At 31.7% G+C, this 19,180-nt stretch overlaps 1 protein-coding gene across 1 annotated transcript in view; it reads right to left on the reverse strand.

Annotated features, from left to right (window-relative positions):
* Positions 1 to 825: 825 nt before the first annotated feature.
* The window catches only part of LOC138692749 (serine/arginine repetitive matrix protein 2-like), a 138,760-nt gene continuing 120,405 nt past the window's right edge, over positions 826 to 19,180 (reverse strand). Inside the window, exon 14 of the mRNA XM_069815942.1 lies at positions 826 to 3,011. Coding sequence (XP_069672043.1) covers positions 2,840 to 3,011 — 172 coding nt within the window. The 3' untranslated portion in view covers positions 826 to 2,839. The remainder of the gene's footprint in view (positions 3,012 to 19,180) is intronic.

Here is a 19,180-nt window from a genome sequence, read left to right on the forward strand (position 1 = left end):
TCACTTGAGTTGTAGAAAACTTAAGAATTGTATTAAATTTCCTAGCACATAATTTCTATCTAGTCTAAAGTTTTGCCATCCCGAATTTTGGTGAATTGAGCAAAATCTATAGCGAAGGTTAAGAACAGGAATGTGAAGCAAAAACTATTGAAATAAAGATCACATCAAAAACATTGTACTGAGGTTCTGTAAATAAACAATATCTGTTGCTCTGTAGAATTTATAAACATTTGGGATATTTAAAATGGGGTGCGGAGGTGTCATTTTCTTTCATACTATAACAAAAAAATATATATAGTAAATACTGGAAACCAGTGCCACAGTTTTATTGTGGCCCTGTTTTCAAAACAGTATCTCTTTTGCATTCAATGGTGTGACTTAATGGAACGAGTGAACTGCTGGCTTTCAACAGTTAACCCATACTGCATAACTATTAGGATATATGAGTATTGTCATGCAGAGGAATAAATCACCCCTGCAATTTAATATCACTATTAAACATTTTCTAGTTTTTTAGATGAACTTTACATCTTAATGACTAGAAATATGAGAATAATATACATTTCCTAATAAATATATAAAATAAATAAAATAAATGTATACTAAGTAACAAAAAATATTACACAGTCCCATATTAGAATGTAATACTTCAAACTGCCACAACAGCGTATGAAAAAGATAAACATGTATGCTTATTAGATTTCTTGGTCGTTTGACTTTCGAATAAAAACACACAAAGAAAAGATTGTATTTAATACAAGTAAACAACTAAAAATGACAGTACTTAAACAAAAGGTACAAATATTTCAATTAAAGACTAGAATGTTTGTCTTTTTTTTTTTTTTTTTTGAAAGTATTGAAATAAGATTAGTATGAGATCAAGTTTCTTCGAGAACTTCAATGACTAGAGCTATAAAAATAACTGAATGCATTTAGATATCGGACCCCTATCTCGAGTTACACGTTTGACTATATACACAATCTGCTATATTTTCCTTCATAACATTGGGTTCTTGTGAGGGACTGAAGCAATGTGATATGGTAAATTTGACCATCAATCATTAATTCATTATATTCAAAATTTAGCTTGGTATTGATAAAAATGAAACTGCCAATTTTGCATATACATAAATTAAATATAACGTGAAATAATCTATATTGGTACGTCATTTCATTATTTCCATTTTTCCATCAATTTAATTCGGGATTTGTATGGCTCTACCATAAAATTAATGCCATCTCAGTATAATACTGAAACAGTCGTACTTAAGTCCTCTTCAGTAAAGTACCTCACCCATTCATTTATTCCTGAACATTCTCTATACAGCACTCACACTCTTTGCCCCATGCTATTAAAAAAAGAGATCAAATGGGAGATAGTGGAACAGAATGGAGGCTTAACATTGCTAGCCATTCAGAAAGAACTTTATGAAAAATAAGCACAATAAAAACTAGAATTTAATGCTGGCATTTGTAAATATTCATCCTGCATGTTATAATTTTATTTAGTAAAATGAATCTTAAACAATATTATACAGAGATATTCCCTGTGGCAGAATTCCATTACTCCAAATTATTATCAGTGATCACGAACCCATATTACACAATTTGATTTACATTTTATAAAATGAATTATCTCTGAAATTGTTAATTACGAAGTTGCCTCTTTCTTCTTCATAAGAGAATTACAAGAAATAGAGAGGGAGCAGATTTACCACCCAAATAAAGAAATGAATATTTGTTACTGGTACGATAAAAACCGAGCTTTTAAACACAATTTCAGGTAACTGCCAGCGATGTTATTCGACAACTCCATATATTAGCATATAAAATTTAAATTAACTAACATGATTATACTAGATTTAACATCATTCGTATACCTCTCACTAGTTGCTGCTTCATTAATTCCCATCTGATTCTTTACTCTTCCATTTACTCAAAGATATACAAATAATTAAATAAAATAAATTAGCTACTTCAGATCACTGCATATAAAATTATATCCGAGTATTCATTATAAATAATATCAATGCATACGACTTTGTAGAATGAATAAATTAATGCATCAATTATGGATATGCTACAATTCTAATATACACATTCAACCAGCAAAATAATGAAAAAAGTATTACGAGTGGGTTTATTAAGATGGACTTAACCCTGTTGAAATGACAAAGAAATTTTAGCTTTCTACTTGATAAGTAAGTCAAAATTATTCTTTCACGGAATTCGTACTCTGAACCATCATATCACTTCCAATTCTTGCAGCATATGAATATGTTAAGGGAAACAGGGACTATCCACAAGAGATATGAGAAAATTAATACAACCTGGTGGATAAGGAGATAAAATGAAATACGTTGAGCATAAAGTATTTATAGTTTAAAAACATGTCCGCAAGATAACTAATCATTTTAGATGAATGCCTCAGTATACTGAAAAATGTTTTAAAGCTGTTTTGCTGGTATTTCAATAGCACTATGTATAACTTCAAGATTCTATTACATAATAATCTTCAAGACATACACAATCCGAAGTTATAAATACCAGCAAAGCAATTCTAACGTATGACATAATGAATCAAGAACTTCACCTCATAAGTCTCAGAGACTTAGTATTATTAAACAGAATTATTCTGTTCCTACTATAGAACTGTTACCAAAGAAGCATATAATGAACGTAAGTCATAACTTTTCTGTCTTCATTTAGTTCTCTTAAAATAAATTACGTAATTTATAATTTTATTGATTGCACTGACATCCATTCTAATTAGAAATGGAATAAGAGACCGACTATTCTAAGTAATCTGGCTGCTCATTAAAAGTAGGTACAAAGAGGTTCATCGACTGTACGGAGATGGACTTCTACTAACTGAATGGGCGGGAGAACGCGAAGCATCTGACCAACTGCTCCTCGGAGATAGACTGCAACTGGTCCAGCTACGACGACTACTCAGTGAGGATGGAGTTGGAGGTGTCGGCCGATGATAAGGGATCGGACGCTTGCGTGCACTGAAACCATAGTTTCCATATCAAGATATGAAATAAGTAATTTTAAAATACTATAGTTACATTAACTAATTAAAAAATATAATACATTTTATTTTTAACTGAACTGTACAGTATTCACTATAATATGATGTAAAAGTACTGCAGTAATAATTTGCAATCTACATTGCGTGTTTAAAAGTTAAGAGCTTTACATTCATAATAAAACTTAAAGCAGACTATTAGGCTTTAGTATTATGCTGGTAGCTATATCAACTTCGGTAGATAAGTGAAAATGTAAACTTATAGATAATATGTCCAATGAGAGAGGTAAGACAGAATCACGAAGTGTGAAATAATTGACTTTCAACTAGATAATTTATGGAGAAAAATAACTCATTCACATTCTAAATTAAGGTAGTTTGTATTTACAAACACAACAGTAGTTGTCATACTTTGTACACATTTGATAATGCGTCTCTGTAACTACAGCTTAAGCTACATTGCAGTACTTCAAAGATTTCTATTTGTTCAAAATATTTGAAACTTTCGAGACAAGGCTGTGAACTCTGCATTCTCTTTCAGACACGAAATGTTAACACAAATTTTTAATTTATAGAATGAGTTAACGGAAAAAGGAATAGAGATTAATTTTGAAAAACAAAAACAATCAATCAAAGAAGATTTGCTATACCAGAAGGAAAATATAAATTTCTGGATTAAATGTTATTTCATGTACTGTAAATAGTCAATTCTGACATAAAATTTAGCACTTATCTGTTGACTGATAACTGAGATATAACAATCCTGAAAACGTAAAATCCTGAAAGTGGTTAGTAATGAATGTCTTATGCATTGAACAATAATGACTGTTAAATATTAGTACCTATAACAAATCCTGGAAAGCAGCATTGTTAGTATATTAGAAAGGTTAGAGATGCAGCAATCAATCCCCACACCTTACAGAATATCACTGCTGAAGTCGTCTGTTGAACTGAAAGGAAATCACTTCCACATGCTCATGTACACAACACTCATACTCTGAATATTAATGAGACAAGAATAATACAGAGTGAGGGCTAGTTTTCCGTGACTAGTAAGTTAAGCTACATAGTTAAGATTAAACTGCATCAGAACTGGTACTCAATGTTATTTCTATATCCGTAACTATTACAATTTCTTTAACATGATAATAGGATGGAGGAAAAAAAAAAAAAAAAAAAAATCATGTATAGATCAGGAAGAGTTTCTATTATTCTTGATTTATCACTAGGTTAAGATTATGACATTGAGAATCCCATATTCGAAAAGACATCACAATCTTAAGATTTTTTAATAAAAATATTAGTAAGCTCAGAACTATTCCATTTTTCTTTATTTATACAGAGATTAAAAGAAATTATATTTATTGTCCGATGTGCTCTGATGCATTTAATGAAAAATTTCTAATTAGTAATAAGTAAAAATTCTCGTGATAGCATTAGTTAATTTATAATCATCCATGGCAGCATAATGCTTATCTTTATAAATTATTACCGTAAGAAATTCTAAGAAATCCTACTGCATATACCTCTTCATTTAGATGTTCTTACAATACCACTGTACTAACATGTAGTGTCTATTAGAAAAGCTGATTAGAGGGAAGTCCTTAATCGTGTATTAAATATATTCCTTTATGAAAAAATTGTTACTAATTACTGTGTGGGCAGTGGCATATCCTGATATAGCGAGAGATGGTCATGTTTCTTAGTTTTCTCCCCCCCCCCCCCCCCAACCAAGATCCGTTATTTCTTAGAAAAGTGGCTGCAAGTTTAAAATGTTTTTACACTGTAACCTTCACAATGTTTATATAGGTGTTTGGGGGAAAATACAAATTACTACAACAGAATAAGAACACATACAGTGACTGTCCACGCAAAGAAGAAACTTGGATGTAAACTAATAGATAGAGAAATAAGGAGAGACTGTTCAAGCACCTCAAATAAAGTTTGTAAGCTAGTAAGCAGGATTGCATTCAGTACACTTTTTAACAAGCGATACACAAACTCAGACAAATGAGTTTTGAAGAAAATCATATGGAACACCTTTAAAAATGTTAGTTTTTTTTATAAATATACAGAAATATTGAGAATAAAATATAAAAATAACAAAATTTCCAATTGAGAAATGTAGCTCGGTAAGTGCGAAAGTATTATTTTTCCTTCATTTTTCACCAATTAAGTTTTCCAAATTTAATTTAGTTTTTGCTGCATCCAATAAAGACCTTTATTGCAAGTATGCAATGTATGTGGAACAGAACTTATTCAAATGGGTACTTCTTTTTTGGTCATTTATCTTTTAAAACTGGCGCACTATTAGTCAAAAGGTTAATACATCGAGTTTTCAACCTGTCAAATCCTGTCATATGTTAGTGGAATTTGTGATGGACAAAGAAGATTTGAACCAGACTTTCTCTACAATCTAGTTTCCAGTGCCACATTTTCACCATGATGATATTTGGCCAAAAAGCCGTGTATAGTAATTTCTCCTGAACTACAAAGGATTGTTAGTGTTTGTCAGAATGAATTCAACTTCAAAATTCCTTCCAAGCCACAGCCATTCTCCTTTTCTTTCTCTTGTGCATGTGTTATAAAAGAATACTGTCTGTCCAAGATATGCATAGTCTGTGATGTATGTATATGTGTCAGAAGCTCGGGTTCATGGCTAGTCCAGTCTCTTGGCTTATATTGTTCAGGTCTTCCAGCTTTTTTGTCAGCTTGTTAGCAGATTTTGCAAACAAGACAAGACAATCTCAAAGCAAAGGCTTATTAGTTTTCTATCATTTATGTTTATGCTGTGCTTTTCCCATTTGAGTTTTAGAAAGAGATCTTCAAGCTTATAAATAACTTGGGTGAGACTGGGTCTCCTTGTCTGATTCCTTTATCTAGTGGAAATTTTTCTTCATCTGTATTCAGTCTGATTTTGGCTTGCAAATTTATGTATATTGTATCTAGCATTCTATTATATTTTCCTTCAATGCCTTGGTTACTTAATGTATTCAGTGCTCTTCTTTGACCCGCTGAACTGAATGCTTTTTCTGTAGTCGACAAATGCAATGTAGAGAAGAGACTGAATTCCTTGGCTTTCTCAAGTACTTGGTTAATTGTTTGAAGATGGTCTGTCATGTGAAACCTGCTTGCTCTAGAGTTTTGATCATCTTCATTATAATCTTGCTGAACATTTTGTAGCTCTAGACTGGACAATAAACTTATGGGCATACAATTATTGATGTTACCCCTGGCTCCTTTCTTGTGCAGCAAGATAATGGTACTGGTTCTCCATTTTTTAGGCATATCATCCGACTGGAGGATGAGAATGAACTGTGTGATTATGTGAGGAATGATTCCTTCTGCTTCTATCTTTAGGCATTCACTGATAATGCTGTTGTCTCCTGGCATTTGTTTTCTTATTTGGGTACATATTAAATGATTTCATTTAGACGTCTTCGAATAATATTTCAAGAAAATAAGCTGTAAATGGTAATATTATTCCCAACATGACAAAGGTACTGACTTGTTTCGAAATGCATAAACCATATAATAAGAAAGCTGTCACCATCATAAGACTAATTTTTATAAATTGGCTCTTGCAATTCACTTATATTCAAACTAATGTACTTAAAGTAATAATAAAAATAAATGTTCACTTCATTTAAGTCACTATATTGAGTGAGCATTGTAGCTCTGAGATATGGAATAATATGTAAAAGTTTATGCAAAAATATAAAATACATAGTAAGTAATTTAATGAAATTTTAAAGCATAAACAGCTTATCAGTTCAGTAGGAAGTATGAATATGGAACAATTTCCTTAATTCTATTCTAAACTTTTTTTCTCTTGGCCCTTCGAAGCTTTAAGATAATTAGGCAGTGCTTTGAAGACTATAAATTTTAGAAGAGTGGACATCGTGTCTCTAGACAAGACTAAAAGTAAAAGCTTTATACTGGACCCAACTGTTAGATTTGAGACGAGTCAGACCCAACAATATGAGATTAACAAAGAAAAATACCAAATTTGTGAACCCACTATTCCATATTTTCGAGAAAAATATCAGAGAGAAGGTGCCTAGGAAGTGCGTGGTTTAATGATTGGAGCGGGGTACCATCCCACAATTAACTGTTAATACTTTTATATATGTATAATTATATGATTTCCAAAATTCGTGTTCTATGTTCACATAAATTTGCCTCAGTTACTTACTGTAATCAATTATTATTCTTGTATATATTATTCTGTGTTTTTGGCAACCCAAGATGCCTGAGCAAACAATTTATTGAAAATAAATGATATACGAAGTGTGTCAAAAGTCACTTTCCCCAATATTCGTTCTCAGATTTCATACTTGTATACACATACAGATGTCATAACTTGAATAAATGGATAGCTCGTGTAATAAGTGGTGGGTTGACAACCATGTTCGTGTGTCAACTGTTTTTCCGATGCCATGTCTTGAAAACAGCTCTTGTTTTGCCGAAAGCAGTTAATATGACAACAGGATGGAGCACCACCTCATTTTGGTGTAGGAGTGAGGGACTTCTTGAACCAGCAATTCTATGAATAGATTGGCTGTCGTGGCACAACAGAATGGCCACCCAGATCATGCGACCTGACACCATGTGATTTTTTGCTGTGGGATATCCTGAAAAATGATGTTTTTGCTCAGAAACTGCAGGACTTGCATCAGTTGTGACAAATGATCGAACAGTCATTCGTGAAAATCGATTAAAATCGTGATTTATGTTCTGCCATATGTGAAACAGTGTCTAAACATTGTGAATTGTGTATCAAGAAACAGGGCCTCAATTTTGAACAAAATCTGCAAGGAATGTGTAGCCAAATGTAAATTGATTGTAATTAAATGTAAGAAAGTGTTTGGGAAAAGCGACTTTTGATCCACCTTGTATACTGAGACAGCGAGTAGATGGAGATCTGATTTTTGTCTGTTATTAAAATTATGAATGATCTGAGTAGTACAAACAATATAACACATATTACATTATATAATGAAAGTATGCCATTTTAAGATTTCATTACAGAATGAAAGTATACCATTTTAAGGACATTTACATGGTCAACAGAAGATCTCAATGACAGATTCCTTCAGATCAATTCCATTTAATCTGACATTGTAGGAAAACTGAGGACTATTACCTGTACTAAATTTGTCAAAGACTCATTGCCACTAAATTCAATAACTCACTTTCTAGTTACAGACAAACACATCGAGATCTACCTCAGGGCGCTGTCCTCAGCACAACTTTATTCAATATTTATATAAATGACTTACCCTCCCTATTAGAGGAATCAAACATGAAAACAGCACTATTTGCAGATGATATAGTTTGTGGACTTCCGGATCTTACAGACATAGAGACAAAATTCAAAATTCTGCTCTTAAAGCTCTAAATCAACTACATGAATGGAATATATCAAATTTGATGACACTCAATTTAAGCAAAAGTAACTACCAAATATTTTCACTTGGTAAAAAAGAAAGAGAATTCAATATCCAATACAATGGCCAACACCTTCCTAGGACTTACGAATCCAACTATCTTGGAGTTATTTTCGATAGTAAGTTAACATGGAGCAACCATTTGAAATAAATTTCTGAAAAAACTACAAAATGTTTATACAGCCAGTGCTGACATACTGTGGAGAAATTTTAATTACTTCACCTTTCATAAACGAAATAGAATATGTTCAAAACCAAGCTCTCAGACTCATTACTGGTGGAATCAAAACAACTCCAATAGATTCTATGAGATTCCTCACTAATATTAACAGCATCAAAATGACAATAGAAGAAAAAGCACTGATTAAATATGAAAAACTTATTAGATTACCAGGAAACAATTGGCATTCATACAGTCCTCTCTGTAGATTGAAAACTCAAAAAAATTTCATATCCATTGTTCAAGAATTAAAACAGAAAATCAATATCCTGAATTTAAAAGAAAACCTATAAATTAAACCAAACCCTTTAACTCTATTAAATATAGAATATAATCTAAATTTAACAGAAGAAATACTAAAATCAGAAGTAAACACTGAAATACTAAAACAATTGTCTTTAGAGACAATTAATATTAGGTACCCTCCACAAAATTGGCTTCATTTATACACTGACGGATCCTTGATCTCCAGAGAACAAGGTGCCGGTGCAGGTGTTACGTGCTGTCTCTTCTCACTTTATAGATCTCTTGGGTATGGAACAACAAGTTTTGATGGAGAAATCATTGCAATAAGTGGAAGTCTCAGGAATCTTCTATGCCACATCAATAAATTTAAAAATGCAGTTATATTGTCAGATTCCAAAGCAGCTATTCTATCAATATTCTCTAAACACACACTTTCATCTCAAACAGCAGAAATAACTAAAATGCTCTCTCAATTAATACCACTCAGTAAGTGTATATTATTTTTGGGAGTGTTTTTGTAAGTAATTTTATGAGGTTGTTATTGATATGCTGATAAATTATTTGTAATGATATTTCATAATACAGGTGGATTATTAAAAGATTAAAGTGTAATTCTCAATAAAAGAATTGTATTCCAATGGATACCATCCCATTGTGGAATCCTGGGAAACGAGAATGCGGATGCTTTAGCAAAGAAGGGCAGCACTGCTACTTACAGACCTGTTACTAAATCTACGTATTACTCTGTGAAAAGATTTATTAAATCTACATACTTAGATTTCAACAAACAAAATTTGATAACACAATCTCAAGGGAAAAAATGGAACTCTCTACATAAAAATCCACAGTTAATTCCCTATTTACCACGCAAATCGTCTGTAGCTGCATTTAGATTGGCAACAGGCCATGATTGTTTGGCCAAACACCTGCATAGAATTGGAATATATCAGTCCCCTAACTGCCCATTGTGCAACTCAAACCAAGAAATGGATTCGGAACACCTCAAAATCTGTGCTTCAGTGGCTGGCCATGATAATATCTTTGAAAAATATTGGAGTGCAAGAGGTCAAATGACTTTATTGTCAAATGCCTGGCATTAGAAAACAACAACAACAACAAATTTGATTACTACCAGAAACAATTTTTATCAACATTATGTGCTAGTTTATTTGCACTAAACCATTCATTCATTAGTTTTAACACTATATTAGAAGTGTTTATAAAGTTATCATTTTGTTTAATTGAGGTTAAATCATTAATCATCATTATCATTTACTACTTGGATTAAGCTTGAAGGTCTGTTCTGGTTTCGGAGCGGTTTAATATTTTTTTGACCAGCATTTTTTTGGGCATTCTATGCTTCTCCTTCCACCTGGTTTGTAATGAAGCTTTTATATGGTACGCTACGTGGTTCTACTCGTTTTACGTGTTCTTTCCATTTATTCTTGCATCCTTCTATTAAATCATTAATGAATGTAAACCAGAAGCAATAATGGACCTAAAATACGTAAGAGTATTGTATTCAATTAGTCTTTCTGGGCAGAAAAGGCCTGCTGGCCTTAGCTCTGCCAGATTAAGTAAATAAATACATGAATAAATGAACGGAAAAATAAAAAAATAAAATCATTATTATTATTAAAATTTATCACTGAAAACTCCATATTTAATATAATAAATAAACGACAAAGATAACCATGGGATTATCGAAAAGTAAAATAGTAATATTTATATTTCATAACATAATTATGTTGCTATGCATTTAAATTTTACATACTTAATTTTATATTTTTAACTGGTTTTCCATGAAAATCTGAAATCTCTCATGGTATACTTTCATAATAGAACACCTAACAAACTCAGTACCCATAACTCACACTAACTATTCATTTCGTCCATTTCCTTAGAACATGAGCTATTAATACTGGCAATGACAATCTTAAATAATAAAATAGTACCTAATTAATATATTCTACACACATATGTAGCTAGCTATATTTAATATAATGTGCTGTACATACATGTGTGTAATATGTTATGATTCTGCAAGTATGGTTTTAATTTTGCGCCTCTTTTTTTGTATTTATAGTCCATTACCTTTCAAATATATTTTTCACTTATTTAATTAACTGTTTATTAATGCATGTCGAATGCTAAATTTAGCACGCAGAATGTATTGCACTATTGTAGAGAGAGGCTGCTCCATTCAATGTTACACAATAAAAAATTCTGATATGTGCTAGTATGGATTTATTGAATTCTTAAATGTATAAAACATTAGCTTTCACACATTTAAATTATGCCAGATAAGGCATTCTTAAAAACACAGGAGTTGTGTGGTGAAAAATGAAGTACTCATGTATTTTTATGATGAAATTATGTGGTTTTTGTGATGTTTTAAAATATTTTATTTCAAAGATATGGACCCATAATTCTTAAATGAAGCATTGTTTTTAAAATAACTTTAAATTAAGATTAGTTTTTACTATGTATTTATTATTACATTTGAAGAGTGCACGGGAAAAACGATCAAGGTCCATCAAAAATCGAAATTGAGTTAATAATGCCATCTTATAATAGAAAGGATGTGGTCTAGCTAGTAATAAGAAATAATCGTTCTTGACATTCCACTACGTCAATTTCTATTAAATACACACATAACAAAGTGCTTAAACTTTAAAATTCGTTTTTCTCGAAACTTTCAGAAATCAACAATGTTGGGGCACTTGATGTAAATTGTGTTTACTTAGTTTGTCAGTATTTGACAAAACAAACCATTAAATACATAAGGAAGGTAAATCATTACAACACTAACACACCTTTCAAACAAAGCATATCACATATATTTCAAAACATGCATGCTACTATAAGGCAATGCATTACGAAACATAAAATTAATAGATAAATAAATGAAGAGTGCAAATAAAAATTAAATTTAAAAACTTACCTCAAACAAAACATAAAAGGTGCAAGGAATCTTGAACGTGATCAATAACAAGGCATTCCTACAATTTCAAGCATGATGCAGGGTGTAAAACCTTCTTTCTCAATCGACTTTGATCCCAGTTGCTGGAAAACACTATAAAGATAAACTCAGAAACGTACGGTATTTCATAATATACGGACGCGTATTTTTTTTTTTGTAATGGAATTAAGGTATACTTTGCAAAGGAAGGAAAACTGTCAAAAAAGCAATAAAATTAAATAACTAAAATCAATATAACCAAACTGTGCTGCACTGCATTTTATTACATTTTTCAATACATATTCAAGTCATGCTTATCAGCATAATACAGATAAGAAAAACATAGAATGAAAAATATAAATGTATCTGTATATTGTATTATGTTTAACTTCACCACCTTATTTTACAAAAGCATCAAACGCCACAGACATGTGCAGGAATGAGAGGGAAACATCAGATTCCTACTCTTGTAATGTTTTATATATCCCTTTCAAAATTAGTAAATATTTGTAAAGAATATACAATTGTTGACAGCCAGTGATAACATTTAAAGTTACGGATTTTTTCTATGATATTAATTATGGAACATCAAAACAAAATTCCCGCGGTGGCTAACAAGAAATACAGTGTTGTACAGAATGCCTCACACATTATTAGCCATGATACAGATGCCAAAAGCAAAACATCACACTCTGTCGTGAATATAATTTCTGTTGCACAACTTAGAATAAATGTTAAGATATTTTCAACTAGCATTATTTGTATATTGAATTCAAGTATGTATGCATTATCATATGAAAAATAAATTTTGTATGTCTGATATTTCTATTAAACATTAAAGTTAACTTATGTTCTTGCAGAATATATTTTGAAATTTATACACGACAAATGTACAGACTTAGAAAATAGTTTTATCGCACAGATACTTTATAAGTCCCAGAAAGCAGGCAGTGTGCATGAGCAGAGGACGAGCAACCTGGTTCACAAGAGAACGACTAGTTGAAGTAATAAAATTAGTTTTGTTTAGTTGAATGTCTGATAATGCGCATTGTCTCCTTTCTGGGACTTTTAAAGTATCTGTGCAACAAAATTTTTTTCTAAGACTGTACATCATGAACAGTCTCAGATATGTATTTTGTATCCACCTGCAGAGTGAACAAGTTAGAGGTACCGGTAGGTACTTGTAGAGGACAACAGATAGTGAGAAGTTATCTTCCATTGATGATGGATGACTGTCTTTTAGTAATGCATGTATTTAGATTGAAAACTGAATATGAGTTTTCAATATTATACAAAATAGTGTGAAAGCAATTGAAACTTGTGTATGATGATCTTATTTTATAACATTCTAGTTGATAGTAACTAAGGTCATAATTATGTTTGTCATTCAAAGGGTACTTGTAAAACTAAATTGGATTTTGCTATATAATCCATTTTTGTTACAATCATCAACTCATAGTAGGGTTAGAAGAAACGTATGATTAAAATATTTTACAAATCCAAATGCTACTTTAATTTCACATTAATTTTCATGATTAACAATGTATAAAAAAAGTCTTATACATGAAGTGCTTTAATGTTATAGCATTACTGTTATTTGGATATAAAAATGTGAAGTAATTTTTAATTCTGGTGTGCAGTTGGAAACAGCTCTACACATTATAGTATTGAGATGTTATTTTTATAAATTTAGAACTGATGGACATTTTCAACATGTCGACATGAAACACTGTATATTTCTGCATTATATGTTATCAACGTATTTTACAATGGGAATCTCACGATTTCAGAATTGCATTAACACAGCATTTTGGTTAGCTTACAAATTCCGAAGTTTCACGATCCCTTCACATGCACATGCCTGTCCTGACACAACATTCAAATTATGATGAGACTTCACATTCTAACGAACACTAGGTGGAAGATTTAAACTCTGTAATAATTAACCACGACGTTTTCAAGAGGAAATATTTGTAATAAATCTTGCATTTTTCTAATTATGTTTCTCAAGACAACAGGACAACTCACATAACAAAAAGAACTACAATGGAAAGCTCCATGCAATATTCATGTGCAGTGGCATCTTAAATGAGGAACAGTCACTCAACAGAAAATAAAAGAAGGCTCTATCCTACCAGTATGGGAGAAAAATAAATTTGTACATTATTACCTCAGAGGCATTGTAAAAGTTATGATGCTCACAAACACTGACAAAACAAAAGATAGCTCTACTAAATGTCTACATAATATTATATAGTCGCAACATCAAGTAGTTTATTTCTACCCAATGGCAGTAGGGTGAAGGAGAATTATCACCTAAAACTTACCTCTAATCACAAAAGATATACCCTGATGTAAAATCTTAGCCAGGATTTGTCAGAATATTTCAAAATGCGAAAGTTCTGGAAAGCCAGTGCACTGTGGTGTCAAACTTGCATGCTGAGATAGCTATTATCAGCAAAATCTTTCTACCTACCAGAACTAAATGTTTCTGACGTAATACAATATATGATTCTGAAAATTCTGTACAATACTGCAAATAAAACTCAAAATTATTTTAAAATTATTTACATCCATATACATCTGTAAAATTGGTTTATGTCTCATTTCAATTACCACGGTTATGTGGATATATACTGAAACTTATTTCTAGACAGAACTAGTTCATTCAAGATGTTTCAATATATATGTAAATGAGAATAAAAATTTACTGAATTTCTGTTACAAGTTGCTTTATTACCTCACTCTACTGTAAGGCTACTTCAATTATTGAAAGTATAATAGGATGCTGGTGCATCTCAGCATGTAACAGAATAGTTAAGATTTTCCATCAAGGTACAGACACCAAGATGTATAGAGATATGTATGTCTCTTTTCATCAATATACTTTAAGATACATTTACTACCAAATAAACCACTTTCAATCACACTCAGTCATTCTCTTCTTTCATACATACATTTGCCCTAGTAAAAGCCAGCGCAATCTAGAAAGATCAGTTAGTCACACACAACAGTCAATATCCATTAGTTGATTAAAAGAGTCCCAGTCACATAAGCATTGCTACAATTTAACGCCGACTTTTTTGCCTGGGCTGATGAGAATCTCGTTTCCTGTCGGGACTCTTGGATGATCGTGAATCACTGCCACACCTACTGGAAGAAGGGGATCTTGACATGGAATTCCCACCACTCCGGCTGTGAAATGGAAATCTTTAGTCATTTTCTATAATATCATAAAATTAAGAATAAAGAATGTAAAACGAAAACTGAATTTAAGGGAAACTTTAGACTGATTGTACGCATTCAGACTTCAGTCTTCCCATTAACTCATGTATATGAATCATAAGTGCTGCAATTGCTGTAACTTCTTTATGATTGGACATAATCATTACAGTAAGTACTATAATGTATTCACTGTGAAGTCCAAAACTTAAAATGACTTCCAACTTTTTATGCCAATTGAAGCAGTTATATGGTGCTGAACAAAATGTGGTAGAATGATAAAGAATTTAAAGCTAGAAATAAAATGCAGAACGTGGCATCAACAAGAGGGGCACATTAGGGAACATTAAGAACATTTCAAGAAGAAGAAGTAGAACCTGAAGATATGAGAACTGTGGAGAAAGAAGTTTTTACATCATATGTCTCATTCCCTTGAATTTAATGAAGTCTTCAAATAATTGATTTACATATGAAGAGAGTTTAAAAAGGCACTATATATCTCTTTCAAAAATGAAACAATTTGCACAAACGCCATTGGCACAGTCTTGAGTAACGTGTGGGGACTTACGGGTTCAAATACGGCTTGGGTTTTTCCCTAGCTTTTCTCCAACTATAAGTCAAATATCAGGTTACTTACATGGCAAAAACTCAGACTCATCTGCCAAATATTATTTCACTATCACCAATCCCACCCATGCTAGATAATCTCATAGTCATAGATGATGCAGTGTCACTAAATAATTCATTTTAAAAATAATTTCCACGACATTTATTTCAGATTCTGTATTGTATGGCTGCGTATTGGTAGACTATGTTGCAGAAAAATGGTTTCATTGCCCATGATGCACTGCAGGGAGGTAAGTCTATCACTGCACTGCAAATATCACCTCAAAATCAACAGTCGCCTATCCTTCCTCAAAAAACTTGCAAGAAGCAAATGGGTATGTGCAACAAGATTAAATACAACATACAAAATGTATGACCCAGAAACAAAATTCAGGTGGCTTAATGAGCATGTGCAGTATGTTATAACTGGAACCTGGAAAATTCGGATGGCCCAAATTTTATTTCTGTGTCTATACATCAAGTCAACAATGCTGTACTGCTGTGAAACCCTAATAATAGCAAATACCAAACATCTATACGAACTTCAAAAAGTACAAAATCAAACACTTCGATTAATAACAGGATTAACCAAATCAACGCCTATTGACTCCATGCTACTCTTAACCAACAACACAAACCTTATAACAGAGATACAAATAGCAGCCATGAAACATTATAAGAAAATGATTCGTCTGTCGAATGATATCTACTGGCACACCTACAAAAATCAACCAAGAAAACTTAAAACACAGGAAAGCTTCATCCAGAAAACACTGCAACTCAAAAATACATTTCAACTACATCCACAACCAGAAAAAATATGCATACCAGATAATCTATTAGATGCTCACAACATTAAATATCATCTGGATCTATTAGGACTACAACAAAACAAGTTAGATTGCTAACCTTAGAAACTATACACACACAATAGTCTTCTTCTTCTTCATGGTTACACATGTATACTGATGGTTCCAAATTGATTGAAAAAGTGCAGGAGCTAGTGTCTATTGCTGTTTTCATACTATATATCATTAGGTCAACACAAAACAACCTTTGATGGGGAAGTAACAGCAGTACTTACTACTGTAAAACAACTATCACATCGACCACATATAACAGACAGTATAGTAATTCTGACAGACTCAAAAACTGCAATACAAGCTATCACTTCACCCAAAACAGCTATCTCCAAAGAAATCAGGGAATGTAGAAATCTCCTCAAATTACTTAACCAACGACAGAAAACAATAGTTCAATGGATCCCCGCACACTGTGGTACTACTGGCAATGAAATTGCAGATCAGTTAGCAAAGAAAGGAGCATCAAACAGCCAACAGAAAATGCTTTGTACCACTCCACAGCCACAACTATCAAAAACAGGGTCAAGCAGCAATTTCATAAACTAGCAGAATGCACAAACAACAAATCATGGAAGAACATTGCTGACGACACTCCAACGAATCCAAGATGCACAGCAGTTGCACATTTCCGAATGGCTACAGGCCACGACTTCTTGTCTCTCATTTACACAGAATTGGAATTCTGGACAGTCCTCTCTGCAATATGCAAGATGTGGATAGTTCTCATCTTCAACACTGCCCTGCACCCTGTTCCACAACATCTATGACCATCTATGACCGATATTGGGAAGTATGTGCAAAACTCTCTTCCTAATACTTTTTTTTTATTATTATTTCAAACTTTCATTCGTGTTCACATTGTATGTATTGTATATTTTAAGAGAATGGCCATTGGTCAAGTTATAAGCTGCATCAGATAAAAAAGTATATATATATTTCAAATTTGTTTTCAAGTCCTTTGTGTAAAATATTTTTATGCTTTTATAAATTATTAATTAATGAAATAATTATTAAAATTTATTCATATATAGATTCGTAAAGTATGAAGAAAGAAAAATTAGTAGTTACAAAGTTAGGGTTGAAGATTGAATGTAGATAGTGCGTATTACAAATATTCTGTAATAAAAATTCTCAAGTAGTCACAGAAAAGAGGAGCCATAGCTAACTTTATTCCTCACAAGGAAAAATTAAAGGCAAAAGAAAGATAAGTAACTCATTTTTTTTATTAAATGTTTAAATTGTAGGTTATATTTTAAAATCAATTTCCCCCCCATTTTGTGTTGTGAACTATTACATTTTTCGTTAGGCCAATAAATTTGGTTTGTCTACATTGGTTTCATATTTGGAAAGTAACTACTAAAAACTCAAGAATATGAAAGATTGAAATATCCGAAGTACAACCATTTACATATACAGTATAAGTAAACCACAATGAGTCACATACACAAGAATCAAATTTAACACTTCATTGTAACTTTTGAACAAACACTAAATTTATTTCGAATTCAATCCTTACAAGAAAATAAATTTGCTTGAATACAGTATACTATTATTTCCAAAGAAAGTGTCTTTTTAATAAACAAATTTTTGCGCAATTATATGAAATATAAATTATGAAAAACCCCTTCACATAGTCTTTCTGTCGGGTATAGTTAGGTACAGAAAGAAATCAACAATATTTCAGAATAATAAATGAAACTGTTCCATGATTTTTTCTCATACCTCGGCTGGAAGACTATGTATTCACTTTAAAAATGACTGAAAATGTTCATTGGTCAATGTATTTATTCAGGGACCTACCCTATTTTAAATTTGATGAAATCAGAACAGTGCTGAAAATGTAATAAAAAAAAAATTCCAACGCCTTACACCACGTACCTGCAAAATTAGAATAAGTAAATTATATTGTGAAATATTTCGTTAGGACCAAACTGTTGAAGTAAGATAAAAGAGAAACGCAATATTGTTTCTATGATGATAAGGAATTTAGCAACAATTATCTGACTGCTTGTAAAGATTACCAGTTGTAACATATGTATCAAACAACCGAAGTATGTATTTTCATTCTTTTCGCAATATATGGCAAAGTTGGAGAATTAAAATATTGTACCTAGCTTACGTTCATAGTTAAGATGAACACTTATAAATAACTAAAGTTTTAATAAAATAAGAAAATTGTAAGCTAAATTGTTGAAAATTAACATTTTATTATTTCTTTTATATATGAAGACTTTTTTTTGTTTCCCTTAAATCCAGGATGGAGAATAAATTACTTCTTACACAAAACGAAGTTACATTAGCAACATTTTATAAACAAATCGAATTCAACATATGTAAATAACTGTAGCCAATACAATTTCATACAGGTAACCTACAAAATATAAAATATAACATTACCGTCTGTTGTCAACTGAAAGAGAAACAGTGTTGAGAATTAAAATGAGAACAAAATATTAACTAAATACAAAAATGAAAAGAAATCTCTGTAAAATAAAAGAAATCCTGATAAGTATTCTCAATTAAAATTTCGAAATTTTAGGCCAGCATAGAAGACAGACAACAAATGGAAAATTTCCATAT

This window comes from Periplaneta americana, chromosome 17 (assembly GCF_040183065.1).
Source record: "Periplaneta americana isolate PAMFEO1 chromosome 17, P.americana_PAMFEO1_priV1, whole genome shotgun sequence".
NCBI classification, from domain to species: Eukaryota; Metazoa; Arthropoda; class Insecta; order Blattodea; family Blattidae; genus Periplaneta; species Periplaneta americana.